The sequence below is a fragment of the Populus nigra genome, chromosome 8 (genome assembly GCF_951802175.1).
Source record: "Populus nigra chromosome 8, ddPopNigr1.1, whole genome shotgun sequence".
NCBI lineage: Eukaryota > Viridiplantae > Streptophyta > Magnoliopsida > Malpighiales > Salicaceae > Populus > Populus nigra.
In genome coordinates this window covers 21,044,314-21,068,079 of record NC_084859.1, presented here as the reverse complement: position 1 = coordinate 21,068,079, position 23,766 = coordinate 21,044,314, and the positions used below count along the sequence as shown (strand labels likewise).

Sequence of the window (23,766 nt, the reverse complement as noted above, 5' to 3'; positions counted from 1 at the left end):
GTTTTTCACTTTGGTCCTTGGCCTCTGAATTATGCAATTGAGCCCTTAATTGATCAAATAACTTCCAATTTCTTCAATTAGGCCCCTGAATCAAATAATTCCAGCCCCTATACTTACGCGCCTTCTTCAATTTGGTCCCTGGTTTCGGATTTCTTCAATTAAGTCCCTAATTGGCCCTTAAACTTCAATATTTATGCAATTAAGCCCCTGATTTGACTTAATAAATTCCTAAAAAATATATTTTGGCCCCAGAACTTAAATTTCTTCCAATTAAAGCCCAAATTGACTTAAAAATCAATTTTTCTTGCAATCAAATCCCCTATAAAATCATTTAAAAAATCCAATTAAATCCAAAAACATCCAAATTTGGGCTTTTCTCCTCCAATTCAAATTTTCCTTCTCAACAGGGCTCTCATCCTTCAAGAATATACTGTCAAAAATCCAATCTTTGTATTTTTAACCTCCTTGACTGATTTTTCTGACCATTTGCTGAGCGCTTCTGCCTCCTGTTATTTTTCTAACCTCCTTTGGCTATTTATTTTATTTCATTTATTTGGGGACCCAAAAAAGGGTTACAACAGATGCCCCCTCTTTATAAAGCTTATGGAGCAGAGGTTCTGCGCAGTAAGTTTTATAAAGATAAACCAAAACTGAGCTCCCGAAACTGATTTAGCCGGAGCTCGATTGCTCTGAAACTTTGTCCTTACAACAATCCTCCTTAACCCAAAAACTATGATCAAAATTTAGTCATCTCGAGATCCCTTCTGGTGATCTCCTTTAACCCTAAAAACTTGGAATCTCATCTGGCGATTCCTTTACCCATAACCAAATACAAAAAACACGTATGTGGTCTCATTATGACGGGTGACCTGCCCGAATGGGAAAAGGAAAGAGTGGTCTCATTATTATGGGTGACCTACCCAGGTAAAAAAAAAATGAAGAATGGTCTCATTGTATGGGTGACCTACCCAGGAAAAATGATGGTCTCATTGTATGGGTGACCTACCCAAGAAAAATGATGGTCTCATTGTATGGGTGACGAACCCAAGAAAATGATGGTCTCATTGTATGGGTGACGAACCCAAGAAAAATGATGGTCTCATTGTATGGGTGACTAACCCAAGAAAAATGATGGTCTCATTGTATGGGTGACGAACCCAAGAAAATGATGGTCTCATTGTATGGGTGACTAACCCAAGAAAAATAATGGTCTCATTGTATGGGTGACCTACCCAAGAAAAAATGATGGTCTCATTGTATGGGTGACGAACCCAAGAAAAATGATGGTCTTATTGTATGGGTGACGAACCCAAGAAAATGATGGTCTCATTGTATGGGTGACTAACCCAAGAAAAATGATGGTCTCATTGTATGGGTGACTAACCCAAGAAAAATAATGGTCTCATTGTATGGGTGACCTACCCAAGAAAAAATGATGGTCTCATTGTATGGGTGACGAACCCAAGAAAAATGATGGTCTTATTGTATGGGTGACGAACCCAAGAAAAATGATGGTCTCATTGTATGGGTGACCTACCCAAGAAAAATAATGGTCTCATTGTATGGGTGACCTACCCAAGGGGAAGAATTCTTAGTAAACTCCATGCTTTTCTAAGAAATAGTTTCAATACGAGGTCCCTTCTAGCGACCTTCCTTGATGAATGTCGAAGTACGAGATCCTTTTTGGTGATCTCAAATAACTTGAAATCCCATCGGGCAATTCCTTTTACCTCAGCTAAAACATGAAGTTCCTTCTGGCGACCTTCATCGAAATACAAGATCCCTTCTTGCGATCTCCTTTATCCAAACAACTTGGAATCCCATCTGGCGATTCCTTTTATACAAAAGCTGAAATTTAAGGTCCCTTCTGGCGACCTCCATCGAAATACGAGATCCCTTCTAGCGATCTTAACAACTTGGAATCCCATTTGGCGATTCCTTTTTACCGAATGCTATCGATGTCGTTCTTCCTGCTGGCATGGTTTGAAAACCATTATCTTATCTTCTTGTTGTTCTAGAATCAACTCAATGATTCTTTCTTTGTCCATAATCTTGTTGGAATGCGCTAAGATCTCCTTCTGTAACGATCCAAAAAAACATATATGCAATGATTTATGATTAGATGCAATGCATGCATTCGTACCTGGTTTTGAAACATAGGCCCCATCCTCTTCTTCTAGTTCATGAGACTCCCTCTTAACATGAACTTTACTTTTGAAGTCGTATGCTGAATTCATCTCTCGTGTTGCCTATCATATTCTTGGAGAAGAAGTCTTTGACTTTCTTCAAGTAGTCCTTTTCTCAAAATGTATGACTTGTATTTGCCTCTTTGTCATGCTTTTGTCAAATGCTTTAGCTTGATTTTCAAAACTATGGGCTTCCCACCAATTTTAAACACGTAAAACTTTTCAAAAAACAACTCGTTTTGCCCCTAGTGTAGGGGTGTGATCCTAGTCTGGGCTTTTATTCATTCAGCCAATGATAAACTTTTTTAGTGCGTGAAGGGATAATGATGATTTTTTTTTTCAAAATGCACATTGTTATGGTCGATAAAGACAATTACAGATGATTATAAAGTCACCACTTAATCATTTATCCATTCATTACGCTATCAGAGGTAGGGATGTACTTCAGGGTTAGCTTTTCTTAAATTTCATATTAAACCATTTTATGATATAACCACTCAAACTTGTTCAAAAAGTGCATAATCTCATCATTTATTAAAAAAAGGTAGGCTCAAAGACAAACATAAAATCTGGCTGAAAACATGAGCCCTGATTGCTAAATAGAGAAAATAAAAGTAATGACAAAAGCAAATGACAAAAACATGCTAAGGCAAATAAAGTTGTTTTACATTTTGAAAACTACGAGAAGTTATTGGGTCAACCCGTTCTGGAAAGTCAACCGAGGCAATGCTTCATCTTCCTTCCCCACTTGCGTTTCCTTGTCTTCTCCTTCGATCTCGCCTTCTTCATTATTGACGATTCTTGACCAAGGTTTTCCAACCCTTTATCCCCTATTACTTTTGTCATGACCAGGCAATGGATTTGAATTGATATTGGGTGTGTCTTCAAACGACACCCATCCTATCTTGATGAGCTTCAACAACATGTTCTTGAAAGCGTAGCACGTTTCAAGACAATGTCCGGGAATACCAGCATGGTACTCGCAAGTCAACTCGGGCTTATACCAGATGGGGAATGGTGGTTGTAGTGGTAATGTAGGGATAGGAGCTATTTGTCCAATGCTCAGTAGTTTGGCATACATTTCCTTCAAAGGCATGGGTAATGGCGGTAGTTGTTCTGCAATGTACCTTGTATTTGGTCTTTGGTAGTTGTTTTGGTTGTTTGACTGGTTATTTGCTCGATTAGAGGAAAATGGTTTGTTAAAGTTTATGTGGGCAACATGAGAGGTAGGTATTTGTGGGTTGAGTGAATCCACTATATTGCCCTTGGACCCACCTTCAAAGTCGTAAATGTGACCTTCCATTTTTCTTCCAATAAAACCCTTCGCCTCCAATGGCTCAACTATACGTCCAGCTTTAATCCCTTGCTCTATTCTTTCAGCTATGCGTACCGCATTGTAGAAATGCTGAGATGAGCTACCCATTAGGTGCTCATAATATGGTGCTTTAAAGGTATTGGCAAACAAGGTCACCATCTCCGTTTCTATCAAAGGGGGTTGGACATGCATTGCCTCATCCCTCCACCTTTGCGCATAGGCCCTTACCGACTCTTGACTCCTTTTCTCCATTGACATTAGACTTGTTCGATCAGGAGTGATTTCCATGTTAAACTTGTACTGCTTAAGGAAAGCCTCCATCAAGTCTCTCCAGCTCCTGATCCTGACACTGTCTAACCTCATGTACCAGCTCAAAGCGGATCCTGTTAGGCTATCTTGAAAGAAATAGATTAGCAATTTATCGTTATGGATTACTTCCGCCATTTTGTTGCAGTAGGATCGAAGGTGAGTGTTTGGGCATTCCAAACCGGTATACTTAATGAATTCTGGTATCCGGAAATCTTTTGGCACCGCAATGTTTGGTACCAAACATACTTCGGATGCTCGTATAGGGTCAAACCAGTCATTACCCTCAACTGCCCTTAATCTTTCTTCCAAAGCAAACAGTTTGTCTTGGTCCATCAAACTAGGAGACCTATTATCCGGGATTCCCTCCGCTGTTAAGTCCACAGTGATTGGAGCGTGAGTTGGCTGGATAGGGGTGATAGGCACAAAATGTTGTTCATTGGCCGAGTTTGCCCCCTGGTTTTGAGATGCTTGAGGGATGTGAGCTACTGGCGCTCCTTCATGTTGTGCTGATGTTCCCTCCCCATTCTTAGCTCTTAAAAGCTGCTCGAGTAAGTTGGTTAGCCGAGAAACTTCATTTTTTACGGACTCCAACTCGGTCTGATAATGTGACTCTAAGTGAGCTCTTTCTTCGTTCTCCATTCTTGATCTAGACCGGGTGTGGTGGACTTTGGATGTGGGACCTATGTTTCACGATCTGGCGTGCGTGGAAAAATGTAAATGAATGTATGATAAAGAACAATGCATGATGAATATATGATGTGAGCTGAAAAGACCTGAAAACCAAATGCCTTATGGTTAGGTTTTGTCTTATGCAAAAATATTTTGTGGAGCATACACCCTATAGCCGGTTCTAATTCTTTTATGCTTGGCGAGGGTAGGTTGGCTATTCAGTCTCTAAAAGGGTCTCTTGCTGTCCCAGTGATTGCCCTCGTGGAGGCAATATGGGGGCTTGTAGGCAATGAGATGGCACATGTACCAACTATTGCCAGTCTAAGCACTCAGCGAAGAGTTGGGGTTTACACAAACTTAAACCTTGACTAACAGTCATAAGGTAAGCTGCTAGTCCCCCACTTAACTTAAAGTTTGTGTGTGCTCTCAATAATCAAAGTATGTGATGCATGTGACAGTTCTATAAGATGTATAAGACAGTTCTACACAAATGCATGAACAATGTGTAAAAATATTTAAAGCATATAAGCATATAACAAAAGGAAAGGCATATTAACAATAAACACACGAAAACAAAAACAAATCAGACAAAAACAAAGCTTAGTCCACAAGGTCCCCAGTGGAGTCGCCATTCTGTCGCGGGGTGCGCGACGTCGCGGCGATCGTCCTCCCTCAAGGGTGTGTGTATGGGGGGATATATCTATCTGGTAAATATGGAGAGACAAGGAGTTCTTTGTCTCTTAGCAATAAAAAAATGGTGTGGGAGTCGCCACCTAGTATTTTGGTCACTAGGAACCCTAACTGGTCTCAGAGATCGGGCACGGGGACTGGTTGCGTAAAGGGAAGGTATTAGCACCCCAAATACGCCCTACCTAGGGTAAGCTGCTTTGTTTGTTTATCTGATAAAATCAAGGTCCCGTTGTGTTTCCTAGTTGTTGGTCCATCTATGGTTCAAGAAAAGTCCTCCTCAATAAGGAGGTCCTTATCTTATCGGGTAAAACCTAACCGTGCTAATGTCTATGACAAAAAAACATATTTAATATCAGGAAAAAGTTTTGTGTATAAATTCATAATCCCATATCTAAAAAATAAAACAAAAAGATTTTTTAGAATTTTTGAAATATTGGCCTAGTTCTCATGGCTTGAATAAACTGGTTATTAAAGCCAAAATGCATGCTAATACATATATCGTTTTGAAATTTTCTTTGTTGTATGAAAAATATGATGTTGTAATATTTATATATATATATATTGGAGAGACTAGGCCGTATTTTAAAACAAAACATTTTTTTTTGATGTTTTGACGTAAATCGGATATTTTAATACTGGGTTGATATTCTTACGGTATAAAAATATAACCAAATATTAATCCACTTTGATAAAAATGCAGAAAAATCAACAATATTTTTTTAAAAATATTTAGGAAATTTTTGAAAGCAAAAGACATTTTTATTTTGAAAATCTTTGATGTTTTGACGAAGACCGGGTATTTTAAAACCGAATTTGTATTTCTATAACATAAAAAATACAAACCAAAATTGATCAAAGTACAATAATAAAATTATAGAAAAAACACATATTTTCTGAAATAATTTTTGAAGAATTTTGGTAAATTTTTTTTTATATATATCTATATATAAATAATCTAAAACAAAATAATATATAATATATAATATTAAACGGGCTGGGCTGGTCCGGCCCAACCAACTGGGCTGGGCCGGACTCAGCCTTAAAATGGATTGGGCCGATTTCGGCCCAAAATGGATTGGGCCGATCTCGGCCCGCACAATTATCCTCTTCTGGGCCAGGCCCGGCCCAGAAGAGATGGCTGGGCCAGGATCCGCCTGGCCCAGCAGCCTAAACCGGGCGGGGGGAATTAATTTCCCCCCACCCCTGCATGCAGAACGCTATTCGTTCTGCATGCAGAGAAGGAAAAAAATGCTATAGATATAGGGGAAGAAAGGTTACCTGGCGGGGCTGTGGCGGAGCGTTGCTGGTCTGTCGGCTTCGCTGGCGGTGCTGCGGCGGAGGCCGGTGGCGGTGTCGTGGCTCACGGACGGCGGCTCCAGGCAGCAGCGGCGGTGCTCTGTTTTTCGGTATTTTCCAGTGACCCTCCCCGGTTTGGTTTCCCTCAAGTTTTCAACTCTTCCTTTGCTCTTTCAATGTTTCGGTCTTTTTTCTTTCTTCCCTTCCCTCTCTTCTCTCGGTCTGTTTTCTTTTTTTCTCTCTCTCTCTTTTTTTTTCGCCTCTCTTGGTCCTCTCTCTCGGTCTTCCCTTTCTCTCCTCTGTTTTTTCGTTTTTTCTCCCTCTTTCGGGTCTCTTCCCCCCTCTTTTTTTCCCCCCCCTCCTTCTTGCAGCTGGGTCGGTGTTATTTATAGAGCCAAGTGAGTGGCTCTTTTTCGGCTCTCATGGGTAACAGCCGGCTGGTCGGCCATGGGCGCGGCTGTCGAGGTTCGGCGGGTGGTGCGCGGTGGGTGGTCGGCCATTGTGTTCGGTCGGTGGGCTCCAGGCGAGAGAAAGAGAGGGGGCCGGCAAAAATTCAAAAAAAAAAAGCACCGTTTTCCCTCTTCCCCGCTGTCTGTTTCGGGGGGAAGAAGAAAGATGAACAGTGTCGTTCAAAACGACACCGTTCTACCTTTTTTTTTTTTTTTTTTTTTGAACGGATGAAACGGCGTCGTTTTGGAGAAAACGCGCCGTTTCATTTAAAACCTGCAAAACGCCAAAACGCGTCAATTTACAAAGCAGCCCTCAATCATCTTTTATCCTTTCAATTGCATCCCTGCCGAATTCGAACCCCGTCCCTATATTTGGCCGCGTTTTTCACTTTGGTCCTTGGCCTCTGAATTATGCAATTGAGCCCTTAATTGATCAAATAACTTCCAATTTCTTCAATTAGGCCCCTGAATCAAATAATTCCAGCCCCTATACTTACGCGCCTTCTTCAATTTGGTCCCTGGTTTCGGATTTCTTCAATTAAGTCCCTAATTGGCCCTTAAACTTCAATATTTATGCAATTAAGCCCCTGATTTGACTTAATAAATTCCTAAAAAATATATTTTGGCCCCAGAACTTAAATTTCTTCCAATTAAAGCCCAAATTGACTTAAAAATCAATTTTTCTTGCAATCAAATCCCCTATAAAATCATTTAAAAAATCCAATTAAATCCAAAAACATCCAAATTTGGGCTTTTCTCCTCCAATTCAAATTTTCCTTCTCAACAGGGCTCTCATCCTTCAAGAATATACTGTCAAAAATCCAATCTTTGTATTTTTAACCTCCTTGACTGATTTTTCTGACCATTTGCTGAGCGCTTCTGCCTCCTGTTATTTTTCTAACCTCCTTTGGCTATTTATTTTATTTCATTTATTTGGGGACCCAAAAAAGGGTTACAACACTTCTTATGAAATTTCTTCATGATAGCTACTGCCAATTGCCAGCTTTTCAACATTCAAATTCTTGCTGAATTTATTTAACTAGATTAGCACTTTGGTGGTGGAGGATTTGGTCAAAAGAATCATATAAAAAAGGGGGAAAATAATTACAAAATTTATAACCAACTTAGACTAATTCATAAAAAAATAATTAAAAAACACTCTTTAATATGTTAATTTTCTTCCAAATTAATGGCCGCAATAGCATCAACGCTAATTACTTTTATTTTTATTTTTCTGTGTCCAAGAAATTTATAAAAAATAGATATACATTCAATAACTTATTATTTCCGTGACATGCTTTACCTATCTTATAGATTAAGGTATGATTATGGACCGCGTAGTAATTAAAAGGTCTCAAGAAATTGGATTAGTAGTTGAGAGATTCAAGTACTTATCGTGGCACACAATTAACTAAGAATTTATATATTAATTATCCCTGTTTTTCTTCTAATTTTGAGAATCGGTATATATATATTAATTCAACCGTATGATACTGAACAAGCAGAAGCCCTCCAAAACCACCAGAAAATTAACCAATAAATCAATAAAAAATAGATAGAATATATATATATATATATATATATATATATATATATATATATATATATATATATATATATATATATATTCTATCTTTACGCGTATCCCTGACATATAGACATGTATGAAAGTCAATTAAACCTCGTACAAAAACTTGATGAAAGCGCAGTACTCGTTGTTAGCACATAGTTTCCATGGTCGTGCTCGATTTCTATATAAAGGTCTCATGCCTCTCTTTGTAAGCACATCACCTAGCTATCGGTTCCCATTCTCGTTTACGTACAGAGAAAACAAACATGGCCGCGTTATTCGTTCTCATTCTTGGCTTGTTGGCTAGAAATGCTATAGCCACTACCACACCAAACCATAAGATTCGTTCTCTTAATCGTCATAGTTTTCCTCCAGGTTTTATTTTTGGGTCTGCATCTGCAGCTTACCAGGTCATTGTTAAGTCTTAGTTTTCCATCATCTAGTGATTTTACTTTGTTCATGATGCATGGGATTTTTTTTCCAACACACCACTTTACCTTAAAAGACATAACTTTTTTTCCTGTTGGACTGACTAAAATTTTGATTCTATTTTCAAAGTGATGATTCTATTCAGGGTGTTTCTTAAGCTTGGTATTTTTCTTGTGTTGTTACTGTTTATATAAATATTTAAATGTATATTTGATATCATGATGCGGCATTTATGTTTTTTTTTTATTATTTTGCGTTCAATTAATATCTCCTTTATAATAAAATAAATAAATAAATTCAGACGTTAAACCCTATTATGTTGTACATTTTCTCAGTACGAGGGTGCAGCTTTTGAAGGTGACAAAGGGCCAAGTATCTGGGACTCATTTACACATAATTTTCCAGGTTTCTTTTTCTTGTCATAATGTTTTATTTAGAGTTTTTCCTTAATTTTGTTTGTGGGATAAACGTTAAGATCAACTTATGTAATGCTTTCTTATCTTTCTTCATTTTCGTTAATATGTAATGCATTATTTATTCTGATTGATTGATTCTTTTGGATCTGGTGCACGCATGGGTGTTGATATGATCGCACCCTATAGTGCATTAATTATTAACCCTACTGTTTTGCAGCAATTGATCAGATAATTCGTCGTCCATCACTCTTTAACAAGTAATACTATATATATATATATATATATATATATAAAACAAGTGGTTTGCTACCCTACCCATGGCAAAATTGCTAGATCCCCGCTAGCTACACACGCACACAAAATGACAGCTTAGCACAAGTTCCTTTCTGTCTACCTTTTTCTTTATTCAGCCCTGGTGGACGTGGTTCTGTAGTTCTTCTATCTTATCGATGAGTTTAACATTAGATACACAGAGCATTTTCTATGATTGATCATGCATGCGCGCCTTGCCCTGGGGATTCAATAAATCCTTGGGGAGTTAAATGCTATACGCATCGAATGTGTCTAAGGGCTACATCTTGACGAACTCTAGCTCGTTGAGTTGTGATATTGTGAGTGACTATTTTGTTTTTTATTTATATAGGTGCAAAAATATTAATTGAGAAATATGTGCATGGTGAAATGCAGATAAGATAAGTGATCATAGCAGTGGAGATGTGGCTCTTGATCAATACCACCGTTACAAGGTAATTAATCATGATGAGAGATAGGAAAACGAAGATTATCAAACAGGGTTTTCTAGTATGAATTATGAGTCTCGGGTTAATATTCCACATTTAACCATGTCCATAATATTTCTCTGTAATAAGAACTCAAATACAACTTTGAAAAAGAAAGAAAGAAATTGTTAGGAACATTGAAAATCATAATCAGTCAAAAATAAATATTTTGTAGTGATATATATGACGGGTATTGTTTTTATTTATTTATCTATTTTCCAATATACATATATTGAATGTCACAGGAGGATGTCAAGATCATGAAAGACTTGGGCTTTGATTCCTACAGATTTTCAATCTCATGGCCAAGAATATTGCCAAGTAAGATGATTCAATTAATTAGATCTGCGTAACACTTGCACCCATCTGTTACTGCCACCATTTTTTGCAGCAAATTTTAAAACTCAAATGGTTATATGTTCTAACATGGAACCTTTTTGTTCTTAATCACTAAATACTTTCAGAGGGGAAGCTAAGTGGGGGCGTGAATAAGCAAGGAATCAAATACTACAACAACCTCATTAATGAGCTCCTAGCAAATGGTATTATGGCTATGATTCAATCTTATAATAATTATTTCCATCATCTAATTAAGTTGACATTATAATACCATGTGGGCAAAGTGAATTCATTTTGATCCTTGCTATAATGTTCAGGCTTGAAACCCTTTGTAACTCTCTTCCACTGGGATACTCCTCAAGCCTTAGATGATGGGTATAGCAGTTTCCTAAGTCCTGAGATTGTGTAAGTACTAACATGATTAGTTTTCTTCATTAGATTTGAGTTATTTCTCCATGATATTGTGATTAACCTAGCTAAACCTATAATTACAGGAAAGACTTTGCGGACTATGCAGATATTTGTTTTAGAGAGTTTGGAGATAGAGTTAAGCATTGGATCACATTAAATGAACCAAACATTTTTAGTCAAGGTGGCTATGCGAAAGGAAATGCACCAAATCGATGTTCGGCTTGGCAAGAGTTAAATTGTACTGCCGGAGATTCATCAACAGAGCCCTATTTGGTGGGACACAATCTGATTAAATCTCATGCTGCTGCTGTAAAATTATACAAGACAAAATATCAGGTATAACTTTCAAAATCCTACACAACTATATACATATAATTGCCTTAAGAGGCATATTTGACATTAAAGGGAAACCTTTTTTTACTTCTTTATGCAAACCATAACTTAAGGGTAAAAAGAAAAACAGTGCAAGTAGGCATGTGTTGAGAGGCATTGAAAATGGAATTGTTGTCTCTTAATGACGTGCACTCATGGCCGCATATAGTGTAGCTTTGATGGGGCCATCCCCCCACGCAAAAGAATTCAGGAATGCAATATTAATCCCTAAAGTTTAGCTTTTTTTTCCTCTTTAAAGTGGCATGACATTCCTTCTTAGTTCTTGCCCCTCTAAGAAATGTATTCATCCTCTAACCTCAAGGTAAACTTGAATTATAAACTCTAAATATCAAACAAAATCTTCACAAAAATGGTCTCAAGCACGATAAGTTATCGAATGTTTCGTTCTTGCAGGAAACTCAAAAGGGCATAATAGGGATCACAGTAGCATCGCATTGGTTGGAGCCATATTCTGCTTCTATACAAGACCTAGATGCTGCAAAACGATCTCTAGATTTCTTGTATGGATGGTATGTGTTGCAGGTGTTGGAATTTATTTATTTCTCTATTGATTTAAATCAAATGACAACTAATTGCAGAATCATATTTTGTTGTGACTTTGCAGGTACATGGATCCAGTAGTTTATGGCGATTATCCACGCTCAATGAGGTCTATTGTCGGAAGACGACTGCCCAAATTCACGAAGGAGGAATCCGAGTCAATAAAGGGATCATTTGATTTCATTGGATTGAATTACTATACTGCTTTCTATTCGGCCCAGTTGCCTGCATCTAATATTACACATCCAAGCTACTTGACGGATAGTCTTGCCACCACTAGGAGTAAGCACGCCTTGAAAAAAATCCAAAGATAATTGAGGATTAATATGTTGATTACCTCATTGGTCCTACGTTAACCCCCTTTTTTTTCCTGTCTTTTTGTGCATATAGGTGACCGTAATGGGGTTCTCATTGGTCCACAGGTGTGTATAATCAAATAAATAAAAAAATATATTTTTATATTTTTTTATGTTTTATAAGTAGGTGGGGGTGTTTAATTATAATTAAGGCTTGGGTTATCACAACTAATTACCATTACTAGTTAGGTATAGCCACGTCAAATCATGAGGTCCAGTTTTATATATCAAGTAGTAGACCTGGTCTTAAGGATGACTCGATCGTGACCTAAGATGTGACTTTCTCTTCTGTTATTCATAGCTGACTCAAGATAAAATTTAGATTACCAGTCAGTTAGTGGTCAGGTTATGACCAAGTCACCGAGTTAGTCAATATATATATATATATATATATATATATATATATATATTCAATCCGACCTAGTTTAAACTATAAATCAATGGAATCACATGTGTGAAGTAGGAGGAGGAGTATAGAAGTTATTCACTAAATTCACAACTTATTAATTTCATAATTTTTTTTATAAAAAAAATGCAGACAGGATCACCTTGGCTCCATGTTTATCCGAAGGGGATTCAGAAGCTTTTGCTTTACACCAAGAAGAAATACAAAGATCCAGTTATTTACATCACTGAGAATGGTAATTAAGAGACTTCTATTATCATAATTAACTACGTGATTTACCATTCTAATTTTTTCTAAAAGCCCATTAAATATTTGACGTGAAATATATCCCTTGTTTTAGGCGTAAGTGAGGTAAATAATGCCAATTTAACGCTTAAGCAAGCCCTACATGACACCATGAGGATCGATTACTACAGTCGCCATCTCTCTTTCTTGAAATTAGCAATCGAGTAGGTACTTCTTAATTGATATTTGTACATAGCTCATAATTAACATTAAGATATTAATTCTATGATATTATGTTTTAATTTTAATATATATACTTTTTTAATTTGTCTTTGACAGGGAGGGTGTCAAGGTGAGGGGATACTTTGCATGGTCACTCTTGGATAATTTTGAATGAAAGTCAGGCTACACAGTTAGATTTGGGATCGTTTATATTGATTATAAAGATGGATTAAAGAGATATCCAAAACTCTCAGCTCGTTGGTTTAAAAACTTTCTCAAGAAATAAGGAGACATGCATGATCCATTGATTTTTTTATAGATTAAGCGATAAAATTGTATGTTGGAGAGGACAAAACAGAAGCCTTGGTTTCTGGTTTTTTCTTTTTTTTTTTCTCCTTTTTTCCCTATTATTTTTCTGCCCAGAATAAGCATTGTTGGCAGAGCTCTCCAGCTTGTACACTGTATTCTTTTTACTACATTAAATAAATAGCAACATCATTCGACTAAATATATTGTGTGTTCGTTTACCATAGAGTTAATATAAATAAAACTTTAATCGTTTAAATTTTTTAATTAAGATGATTTTTTAATATCATAATAATATTATACGAGATTTCAAAATATAATTTATATTATTATTTAATATACACTCTCAAATATAATTAATATGGTGTTAAAAAATTTGTATAGATAGATATTATCTTGTGTTATTAATTAATTTTAATTAAAAAAAATAAAGATAATAATATTTAAATTCATGATTTTTTGGTTTACAAGACTCTTGTATCATATTAAATAATTATCTTAATATAAATACTTAAGCTTTTAAGTGAGATTTTATGACATGATTTATATTATTTTTTAGCAATTAAGATTTTAATAACTAAATTGTTATAAGTTGGATTCCTATAATTTTTATTTTTTTCTAATTAAAAAGAAATAAATTATACCCAAGAGAAGATAATGATGATTAATTTGCTCGCATTAAGATTTAGGTTAAAATAATTTATTTACATCTCTAGAAAGTCAACTGCAACAATTATAATACTTATGATCTTTACAAGAATTTTCTATATATATTCAATGAATAAGATGTGATTTAATTAGCGGATAAAGAAAAGCTAAAATCACTGTACCGAGCATGGGCCCTGGAAGGTCATAAACCGAAAGAGAAGACAACTAGAAAGGTTTCTCTGTGGTCTCTTTCACCTAACCGGTAAGCCATCCTCTGATTTATTTTTAATTTTATATTATTTATTTATAGTTTGATCAAGTACTCATAGTTTTTTTTTTCTATTTTCTTTAAATGACTCATCACAAAGAAGAAATACATCACTGAAAATGGTAATAAACGTTGCTGTCTTCCTAGAAATAAAAGCAATATATATATATATATATATATATATATAATGATCTAAACTTTATTTAATTCCATTTTATATTATTTCTTAATTTCATATTGATTTATTATTTTAAGAAATAGAAAGAGTAAAAAAAAATAACTTTATTTATTCTAATAAACGCCTTAATTTGTTCTGTTTGCCTTTTCTCTATCATTTTATAACTTTATTTTTTCGTATTCCCCTCGTTTGATTTTTTCTGACCGTCCGATTTAATTATATGGTTTTTCATTTTTTTTATTTGTATAAATCAGTTAATACAAGTAGCAAAACACATGCCAGCCAAGAGGCCGTCTACAATATTCTATAATAAGAAATGATAGAGAAAAAAAAATATACAATTTGGACAAAATGCATGTAGGGATCTAATTGGATTTTTCTTATACATGATATTTTTCATTTAATTTAATTTAACTTAATGAATATTTTTTACCACTTTCGCAAAACTTGTATTCCTTGAAATCATACTCTTGGAGCTGGAAGAAGCTCAGCCGATTCAAAGCGGGTCCCCATGAACTGGGGTCCACTTGCCTTATTCCAGAAATTGAACCATTAATTTGTAGCTTTCTTCGGAGCTATCACAACACGTGCACCATAGTAAAAATCGGGAAAATACACGAGAATGATGAGCTAAGGTGTGATTGGTACTGTTGTGGTTTAAACCCTTTTTAAATTATCTTTAAATTATTTTTACTTGAAAAAAATATAAAAAATATATATTTTTATATCAAAAATAAAACAAAAATCTAAAAAGCTATTATTTTAATACATTTTAAATTAAAAAAAAAAACACGCTAAACCACACACTACGTACGTTTTTCAAAAGCTAGCTAGGCAGTGATTAATATATATATATATATATATATATATATATATATATATATATATATATATATATATATATTACCTGTCATATTGCATGCTTTTTGGCATATCTAACTCCTATATATATATATATATATATATATGAAGGCCGCAGGGTCTCTCTTGTCTAGCTAGCTCAACGACAGGCTATGGCAACCAAAAACTGTTTCTTGCCAACTCTGCTTCTCGTTCTTGGCACAGTGACTTCAAATGTAGCAGCTGCTGCACCAAGCCACATTAACATTGCTTCTCTTAACCGTAGTAGTTTTCCAGGAGGTTTCATCTTTGGGACAGCATCATCAGCTTACCAGGTTAGGATTATATATATATTATGGTTTGTTTTCTCCTAGGTTCTGAAATCCTGATGAGATGTTGATAGGAAAAGCTGTCTTCTTGATTTTTTGTTTTTGTTTTTGTTTTCCAGTATGAAGGTGCAGCAGCTAAAGGAGGCCGAGGACCCAGTATATGGGATATGTACACCCATAGATATCCAGGTTCTCCTCTCTTAATTTGTAGCTTTAGTTTGGTTGATAAATCTACTTGCTTTTTTGCTATTTAATTCTGCTTTTTACCTCTCGGTAGAATTCAGTGCTTGGACAACAAATTAAATTTGCTATAGAAAACAATTAAACTTGCTATTATTATTATTATTATTATTATTATTATTATTATTATTATTATTATTATTACATGTGAAAAGTTGTTAGATATATTTGATGCTCTCTTACTTTTTTTTAATGTAAATATATACAATTTATTATGAAATATCCATTAACCTTAATTGATCTTTTTTTTTTCTTAGTGAATAATTCCTCCTATAATTTTAATCTGAACAACGGGTCAGATGCATGTCCCATCCCAAAAATTTCCCTTCCATTCTAATATTATTGAAATTTTACAGCAGCCATGTTGAAATTTTAAGGCACCAACTGTTTATTTTCTTATTGATTTTTTTATACGTAATAATTAATGCTTATATATAGATTGATTACATCTTAAGTTTTAAGAAATTAATGCTTTATTATTTAATTTTATATTTTCAAATCTTATAGAGTCATCCCCGAAAAGAATTATTAAATTTCTCTGAACAGACCAATATAATAAATGCACTATTAAGATTGTTACAAAAATTAATATTAGGTGACATATAAATTGATTTGAAGATACCATATACTAAAAAAAAAAGTACATATATTCAACTTCACCTGCATATTGCATATGCCCCATTTAATTAATTTTGATGCCGCAGTCACCCTTGACCAGTAAAAAATAGAAATGCTCACCTATTAATTAAAGAATCTTATTGACTATAGGATCTAAGTGATTATAATATCCTAACGTTGGTTTTTTTTTATCCTAACATGTTTTATTTATTTATTTATTATCTTTACGAAGTATATGATATACAATATTGTATCAAGTTGGCCATGAAATTCAAATTTTTGACAGCCTCAATCTTTTTATCTTATTATTGTCTTTGGACACAACGTTATGGACAAAATATAGCAGACACTTGCTTTAAAAAACAAAATGACTATTTACCGTAGGATTAGAAATTTTTACATCATAAAAGTAAGCACATTTTCTCAAACAATCGTATAAATTCTCTAATATTATCCATAACAATTAGCTTTACTCTTGTTATTTTTATGTTTGGATTCGGAATTTTTAGAAAAAAATAAACAAAATTTAAAATTATTGGGTTACACCTTCGTTAACTTCTCGTATTCATGACCATAATATAACGTACATATTAAGGACAATATATTAATTAGTGTCGTTTCATATTTTTAATGAACAATGCCTAACCTGATTTGAGAAACAGCATGAAGCCTAGCAACTATAGGGTTGAACAATCCTCTATAAAGATAGGGGATTTATTTTAAAGGATGTAATTTAACTAGTCAAATCTTGAGTTTACTTTTTAAAAATCACTAGTTCAAGTGCCATAAATTTCAAAGTCATTGAAAACTTACATAATCATTAACTTTAAAATCTTGAAGAATTAGTTGAGATATATATAAGTTAATTTAGACACCTATAATTAATAAAAAAAAATAAAAAATCAAAATAAAATATATGAGATTTGAAGCCACCACATATGTAACTTTTTATTTTCAGTTTGATCCTTTAACTTTTCAATCTTTTCATAAAAAAATATATTTGAGTGTTAATTTGAATTCAAAATAGTTTAATTGTGGGAAAAAAAATCGATAACCAAATAAAATTTTAATTTTAAATATTTATACCAATTCATAATAATTTGTGAATGGAAGAACAATAATTAAAGCTGTAGTGTTTTGGCCCCGAGACTTAATTTCTGTTAATACTAGTTTTGAATAATTATCATCTTTAATTATTACCATTATTGTCTATAGTTACATTGGATATATATAAAATTAGTATCCTGTCGTTACTCTTTTTTTTTTTTTTTTTCATGTTTTAAGAAGTTGATTATTCTAGTAACTTATTGTCGTAAAGGACAAGTGGGAGAGACACCCTTCGCCTTTCCCAAGTTGTCTCTTGTGCTGGACAGATCAAATTTAATAAAATATATAGGCATCGATTCTTGCCTTGCGCGCCATGTTGTCTATTATATTTATTTATTTATTTCATAAAAATACGTGCATGGTGGTGAAATGACAGGCAAGATAAAGGATGGATCCAATGGAGATGTGGCTATTGATTCATATCATCGCTACAAGGTACGTATATATATAAAATTGTCGATAAGGGAAAGAAAACAAAAATTACAAGGATTTCAATGTATTAATTATGAGTTATATACTATCCTTTTCAACTGCTTGTAGATCAAGGGGTTAATGCAATTTTGTTGTCAAATTATTTCACAGGAAGATGTTGGCATAATGAAGGAGATGGACTTGGATGCTTATAGATTTTCAATATCATGGTCTAGAATATTACCAAGTAAGCTTTATATATATATATATATATTGCATTAAATCGCCAGAATTTGGTCAAGAAAACAAAATACAAGTCTACAAAGACTCAAGTTCAGTATGGTTATAATTAAAAAAAACAAGGAGGACAATAAGATTAAGCTCTCCTTTATATTGTATTTCAAATGAGAATTGGATAAATTTTAATTTTTTTTTATATTTTTGAATTATTTTGATGTATTGATATAAAAAATAATTTTTTAAAAATAAAAAATATATTTTTAATATATTTTTAAACAAAAAAATATTTTAAAAAACAACTGTTACTATACTTTTAAATTCTTTAATTATAATAAACCGCAAAAAAATAACAACACGCAAAAAATACAGCTTTGTCTTCACGTTACCAAAGTTTTTGTTAATTACATCTTTCGAATCTAATATTTATTTACCTGAATCCTCTCAGATGGAAAGCTAAGTGGAGGTGTTAATAGAGAAGGAATCCAATACTACAACAACCTCATCAATGAGCTACTAGCCAATGGTTTTAATTAATCTTATAATTTCTTTTTAATTTTCTTTCAAGAAATCTTGGCGCCATGGGCAAATAAATTATTTCTTTCTTTAATTTTGTCATACACAGGCATACAACCATTTGTAACTCTCTTTCATTGGGATCTCCCCCATACCTTAGAGGATGAGTATGGGGGTTTCTTAAGCCCTAGAATTGTGTAAGTAACTTAACTAAATTCCTTAATATATCTTTTTGTTTTTAATAATTGAGTGTGTTAATTAAAAAACAGTCATATACAAGATAACCCTTAAAAAATTAAATGTTTATTTACAGAAAAATGAAATATCTGCAATTGCTTAGAAGATTTTAAGTCAAGGTTTTAAACTTATGATCTACCCACTTGGTGCATCTAAATGTTTAGGTCCTTCCCACATCTCACTGAGATTAATTATTGATTGATAAATATTTCACCTTTTTTTTTGTGGCAAAAGTACCAATGGGCTTGTAGCCATTGATGCATTGTTACCAAATAATGAAGATTTTGGATTCGTCATCGAATGATGAAATATTTTCGACACCTATGGTGATGAAGGTGATATAATTTCCTTGATTAAATTGTTATCTTGGAACGTATAAATTGAATTATTAACATATGATCATGATTAGGGCGTATAATCCCATTATAATACTGTCGATCAGATTGATAGTTATCTAGAATTAATTATTGGGATGGAATTTCTTCACAAGAATTAGTGTGGTGTAAATTGTTTTTTACTAATCAAATACCATTTGTTTAATCATATGTAGGAATGATTATGAGGACTATGCAGAGATTTGTTTCAAAGAATTTGGTGATAGAGTAAAGTACTGGATCACTTTGAATGAACCATGGACCTATAGCATGGGTGGTTATGCTGCAGGTTTGCTAGCACCAGGTCGATGTTCAGATTGGCAAGGACTAGATTGTACTGGAGGAGATTCAGGAACAGAGCCATATTTGGCAGCACATTATCAGCTTCTTGCCCATGCCAAAGCTGTACATTTGTACAAGAAAAAATATCAGGTTCAATACATTACTAATTCTGCAAGATTTTTAACTTCTCTTAAGATTGTCTTTGACATAGAAATAACATATACGTATATAAGACACAAAAATGTATTTTTGTTGCTATCTATGATTAGTTTCAGCCTTAAACATTACAAAAAAGACATTTAATTACTTCATTTATTTATTTTTTTTGTTTTGAACTTCTGCAGAAAACTCAAAAGGGAGTGATAGGGATCACATTAATTTCTCAATGGTTTGTGCCATTTTCTGATGCCAAACATGACCAGAATGCTGCCAAGCGGGCACTGGATTTCATGTTGGGATGGTATGTATTGAGCTCTTGATCATGGTTTATTATTATTTTATTTATTGTTATTTTATATTCACACTAATTTAGTCATAATTCTCAGCTTGGAAATTATATATATATATATATATATATATATATATATATATATATATATATATATATATATATATATACTTGCAGGTTCATGGATCCATTGACAAATGGTGACTATCCGCACACAATGCGATCTCTTGTTGGAGACCGATTGCCTAAATTCTCTCGAGAGCAATCCGAAATGATAAAAGGATCATTTGATTTTCTTGGGTTGAATTACTATACTACTAATTATGCAGCTTATATGCCCCATTCTAATTCTCCGAATGCAAGCTATTTAACAGATTCTCGTGCTAATCTTTCAAGTAAGCATCAACAGAAATTATACCAACAATTTCGAGTGTTTATTCGTAAGTAAACTCATCATTATCAATATCATATAATTCCTTTTTCATGTTTTTATATGTAGCTGAGCGGCATGGTGTTTTGATAGGTCCAAAGGTACGTATCAACTAAATAAAGTTTTAATTAACAATTTAAAATTTAAAATTAAGATATTTTTTTATATAATATTAAAATTTTAATGGTTAAATGACCCATGGCTTTGGGAATGGAATGGGCGTGGTAGGCCTATCTCATGTATTATAATGGCTTGAGACGTAGGCCATGTCAAGATAACAAATGCTCTGCTTCAGCCACCTCTGCTTCAGCCACCTGTCAAAGAGAATAGAGAATATAATGGTTAGCGAGTTTGTTAATATGGTTAGGCAGTTAATGAATTCTGTTACAGTTGAGTAGAAAACGTAACCAAGCTTCTCATCTTCTGTTGATATAAAATGAATGTAACAGTGCTGGGAACGTATTAAAGTGAATAAAAACACATAGACATTTTTCTTCTTCCTCTGCATTACAGCAGCATCTTTCCCTACTTCTATTTTGCTTCTTGTTCATCTCTGTATCAATTCTTGCTAGATTTCATGGTATCAGAGCTCTGGATTGTTAGTATCTTGTGAGCTTGTGATTTCTCTATTCTAATCTCTGTTTCTGGCGTTATTATCACCATATTCAACCAAAAAAATTCCATAATAATGATCTGCCTATCATCTGTTTGATATATTGTCTAACTGAAAGACTTCTCTTCAAACACTCTTCTCAAACCTGTGATTCTCTTCATCTTCTGTCGCTTGAACTTCAAAAATGGAAACCATTAATCATTAATCAAATCAACCCATTTATTATAGTTCTATGGCCATAGATTTATACTGCCAAAAAAGTCAGTGAGCTACTCGCAGGATCATACAGCAAGTTCAGAAAAATAAACTAAAACCATGCTGCTAACTCACTAGACCTGCGCCAATACTCAACCGTAGGGTTCCTTTCCCTTTAGTAGATGACTGTAAGTTACCATTTTCCGCCCCTTTGCCATCATGTTGATTGAGTTGAACACGCTCTGCATATTTATATACGCCATGGCTTCCTATCCTTGTTGTTTTTGCAATTGTCAGCTGTACTGATAGTTTAAGTTTCAAGTCCACCAGGGTTCATTGAAGATTTTATTTTCTCAGCCTTTTTCTTCCTCCTCACCACATTGTTGTGTTTTCTTGAAATGAAATATCGCAGGCAGCTTCAGATTGGCTTTACATTTATCCGAGAGGAATTCGAGACCTTTTGCTCTATGTGAAGAGAGAGTACAGAAATCCACTCATTTACATCACTGAAAATGGTAAATACTTTCTCATTAAAGCCGGGATTATTTCAAAGCAAAATATAAGATGCAAAAACGCCAATTTCAAATGAAATATCCTTTTTTTTTTCCTTTTTCATTTAGGTGTTGATGAATTTAATAATGGTTCGTTGACTCTTAAAGAGGCCCTTGTTGACACCATGAGGGTTGATTACTATTATCATCATCTTGACTTCCTTCGAAAATCAATCAAGTAAGTGCTATATATGGACTGGAATATTCATTTTCCTGCTTAATTTCTTTGTCCTCTCCCTGAGAAAGACAGCGACCAGTCTTAACATATATATATAAAACACGATTAATTCGTATCATTTGTTCCTTTTGCAGGGATGGTGTAAATGTGAAAGGATACTTTGCATGGTCGTTATTGGATAATTTTGAATGGTATGCAGGTTACACCGTACGATTTGGCATCAACTATGTAGATTATAAAGATGGATTGAAGAGATATCCTAAACTTTCAGCTCACTGGTTTAAGAGCTTCCTCAAAAAATAGACATACATGTCTCTTCTTGTAATAAATTAATTTTCTTGAAAATTACCTTGATGAACAGTACTTTTTTAGTGCGAAGGATCGCACAGAAAATAGAGAATATTACCATGATGAACAGAAAAGAAACAATCATGCAATGCAGTGATCTTGAGTTGTTCTGCTATGTCTACATCCACAAACGAAGAGAAGTTTTTTATTATAATCGAAGCAAATACAAGTTTTGATCAAGAACTCTCAAATATGAATCCCAAATAATATACTTAATCCTTGTAACACATTATAAAATTCTCTTGTTAGCTCTTTTTTAAGCACACAAGAACATGCAAGATGATTCTAAGAAAAACTAGGCCTAAGCAAAATCTTAATCCTAATGGATAGATAATCAGTCAAAATCCTGATTCTACGATGATTCCTTTCTAGATAAAACAATTCTAAGCTTTTCAAAATTTAATTTGAAGTCTTTATACAATAAAGATTTGAATTTACGCTACATCTTAACCATCCGATAAATAGTAGAAAAGTTGTAACTAACAATTCTAAGTTTACTCAAGAAATATGGCTTCCCAAAAGTCTTGAAGATTTTGAAAGATTAAACCGCAAAATGGATATAGAGAGGAAATCTGAATTAATTGCATTTGACATCAAGTATTGTGCTTTAATATCTCATTACCATACCATATTATACATGGCAAAATTGCTTACATGATTAACATTAACTAAACTAATTTAATGACATTAAACAGTGTGTGTGTGTGTGAAGAAACAACATAATGCTGGATTAAAGTGTTATCTTGGAGCATGTAAGTGAATTATTAGCATATGATCATGATTATGGACAATAACTCCATTACAATGTTCTTGATCAAATTAAATTTAATCTACTATTAATTGGGATTGTCGCGGGGTGCGCGAAGTCGCGGCGATCGTCCACCCTCGAATGTGTGATGGGGGGTATATATCTAGTAAATATGGTGAGACAAGGAGTTCTTTGTCTCTTAGCAGTAAAAAAAAGGTGTGGGAGTCGCCACCTAGTATCTTGGTCACTAGGAACCCTAACTGGTCTCAGAGATCGGGCACGGGGACTGGTTGCGTAAAGGGAAGGTATTAACACCCCAAATACGCCCTACCTAAGGTAAGCTGCATTGTTTATTTGTCTGATAAAATTCAAGGTCTCGTTGTGTTTCCTAGTTGTTGGGCCATCCATGGTTCAAGAAAAGTCCTCCTCAATAAGGAGGTCCTTATCTTATCGGGTAAAACCTAACCGTCCTAATGTCTATGTAAAAAAAGCTATATTTTTAATATCAGGAATACATTTTACATATAAATTCTTAATCCCAAATACTAAAAGAAGACAAAAAGATTTTTTTAGAATTTTTGAAATATTAGCCTAGTTCTCATGGCTTGAATAAACTGGTTATTAAAGCCAAAATGCATGCTAATACATATATTGATTTTTGAAA

General features: G+C 34.0%; 1 protein-coding gene and 1 pseudogene across 1 annotated transcript; both read left to right on the top strand.

Annotated features, from left to right (window-relative positions):
* Positions 1–8,765: 8,765 nt before the first annotated feature.
* On the top strand, positions 8,766–13,286 carry LOC133701492 (beta-glucosidase 12-like; annotated as a pseudogene).
* A 2,093-nt stretch (positions 13,287–15,379) lies between these two features.
* On the top strand, positions 15,380–22,469 carry LOC133701169 (beta-glucosidase 13-like). The gene is made up of 13 exons (XM_062124996.1): positions 15,380–15,575; positions 15,689–15,758; positions 17,911–17,969; positions 18,117–18,192; positions 18,631–18,708; positions 18,808–18,895; positions 19,486–19,741; positions 19,936–20,051; positions 20,217–20,434; positions 20,539–20,570; positions 21,690–21,792; positions 21,898–22,006; positions 22,141–22,469. The coding sequence occupies exons 1-13, from the start codon at positions 15,414–15,416 to the stop codon at positions 22,307–22,309; spliced, it is 1,536 nt and encodes a 511-aa protein (XP_061980980.1). The 5' UTR covers positions 15,380–15,413; the 3' UTR covers positions 22,310–22,469.
* The last annotated feature ends 1,297 nt before the right edge of the window (positions 22,470–23,766 follow it).

Excerpts from the sequence above, each read along its gene's own strand:
- LOC133701169 (XM_062124996.1), top strand. The coding sequence starts at position 15,414 with ATGGCAACCAAAAACTGTTTCTTGCCAACTCTGCTTCTCGTTCTTGGC. Across the intron at positions 19,742-19,935 it reads TGTACAAGAAAAAATATCAG|AAAACTCAAAAGGGAGTGAT; the intron begins GTTCAATACATT and ends GAACTTCTGCAG. Across the intron at positions 20,571-21,689 it reads GTGTTTTGATAGGTCCAAAG|GCAGCTTCAGATTGGCTTTA; the intron begins GTACGTATCAAC and ends GAAATATCGCAG.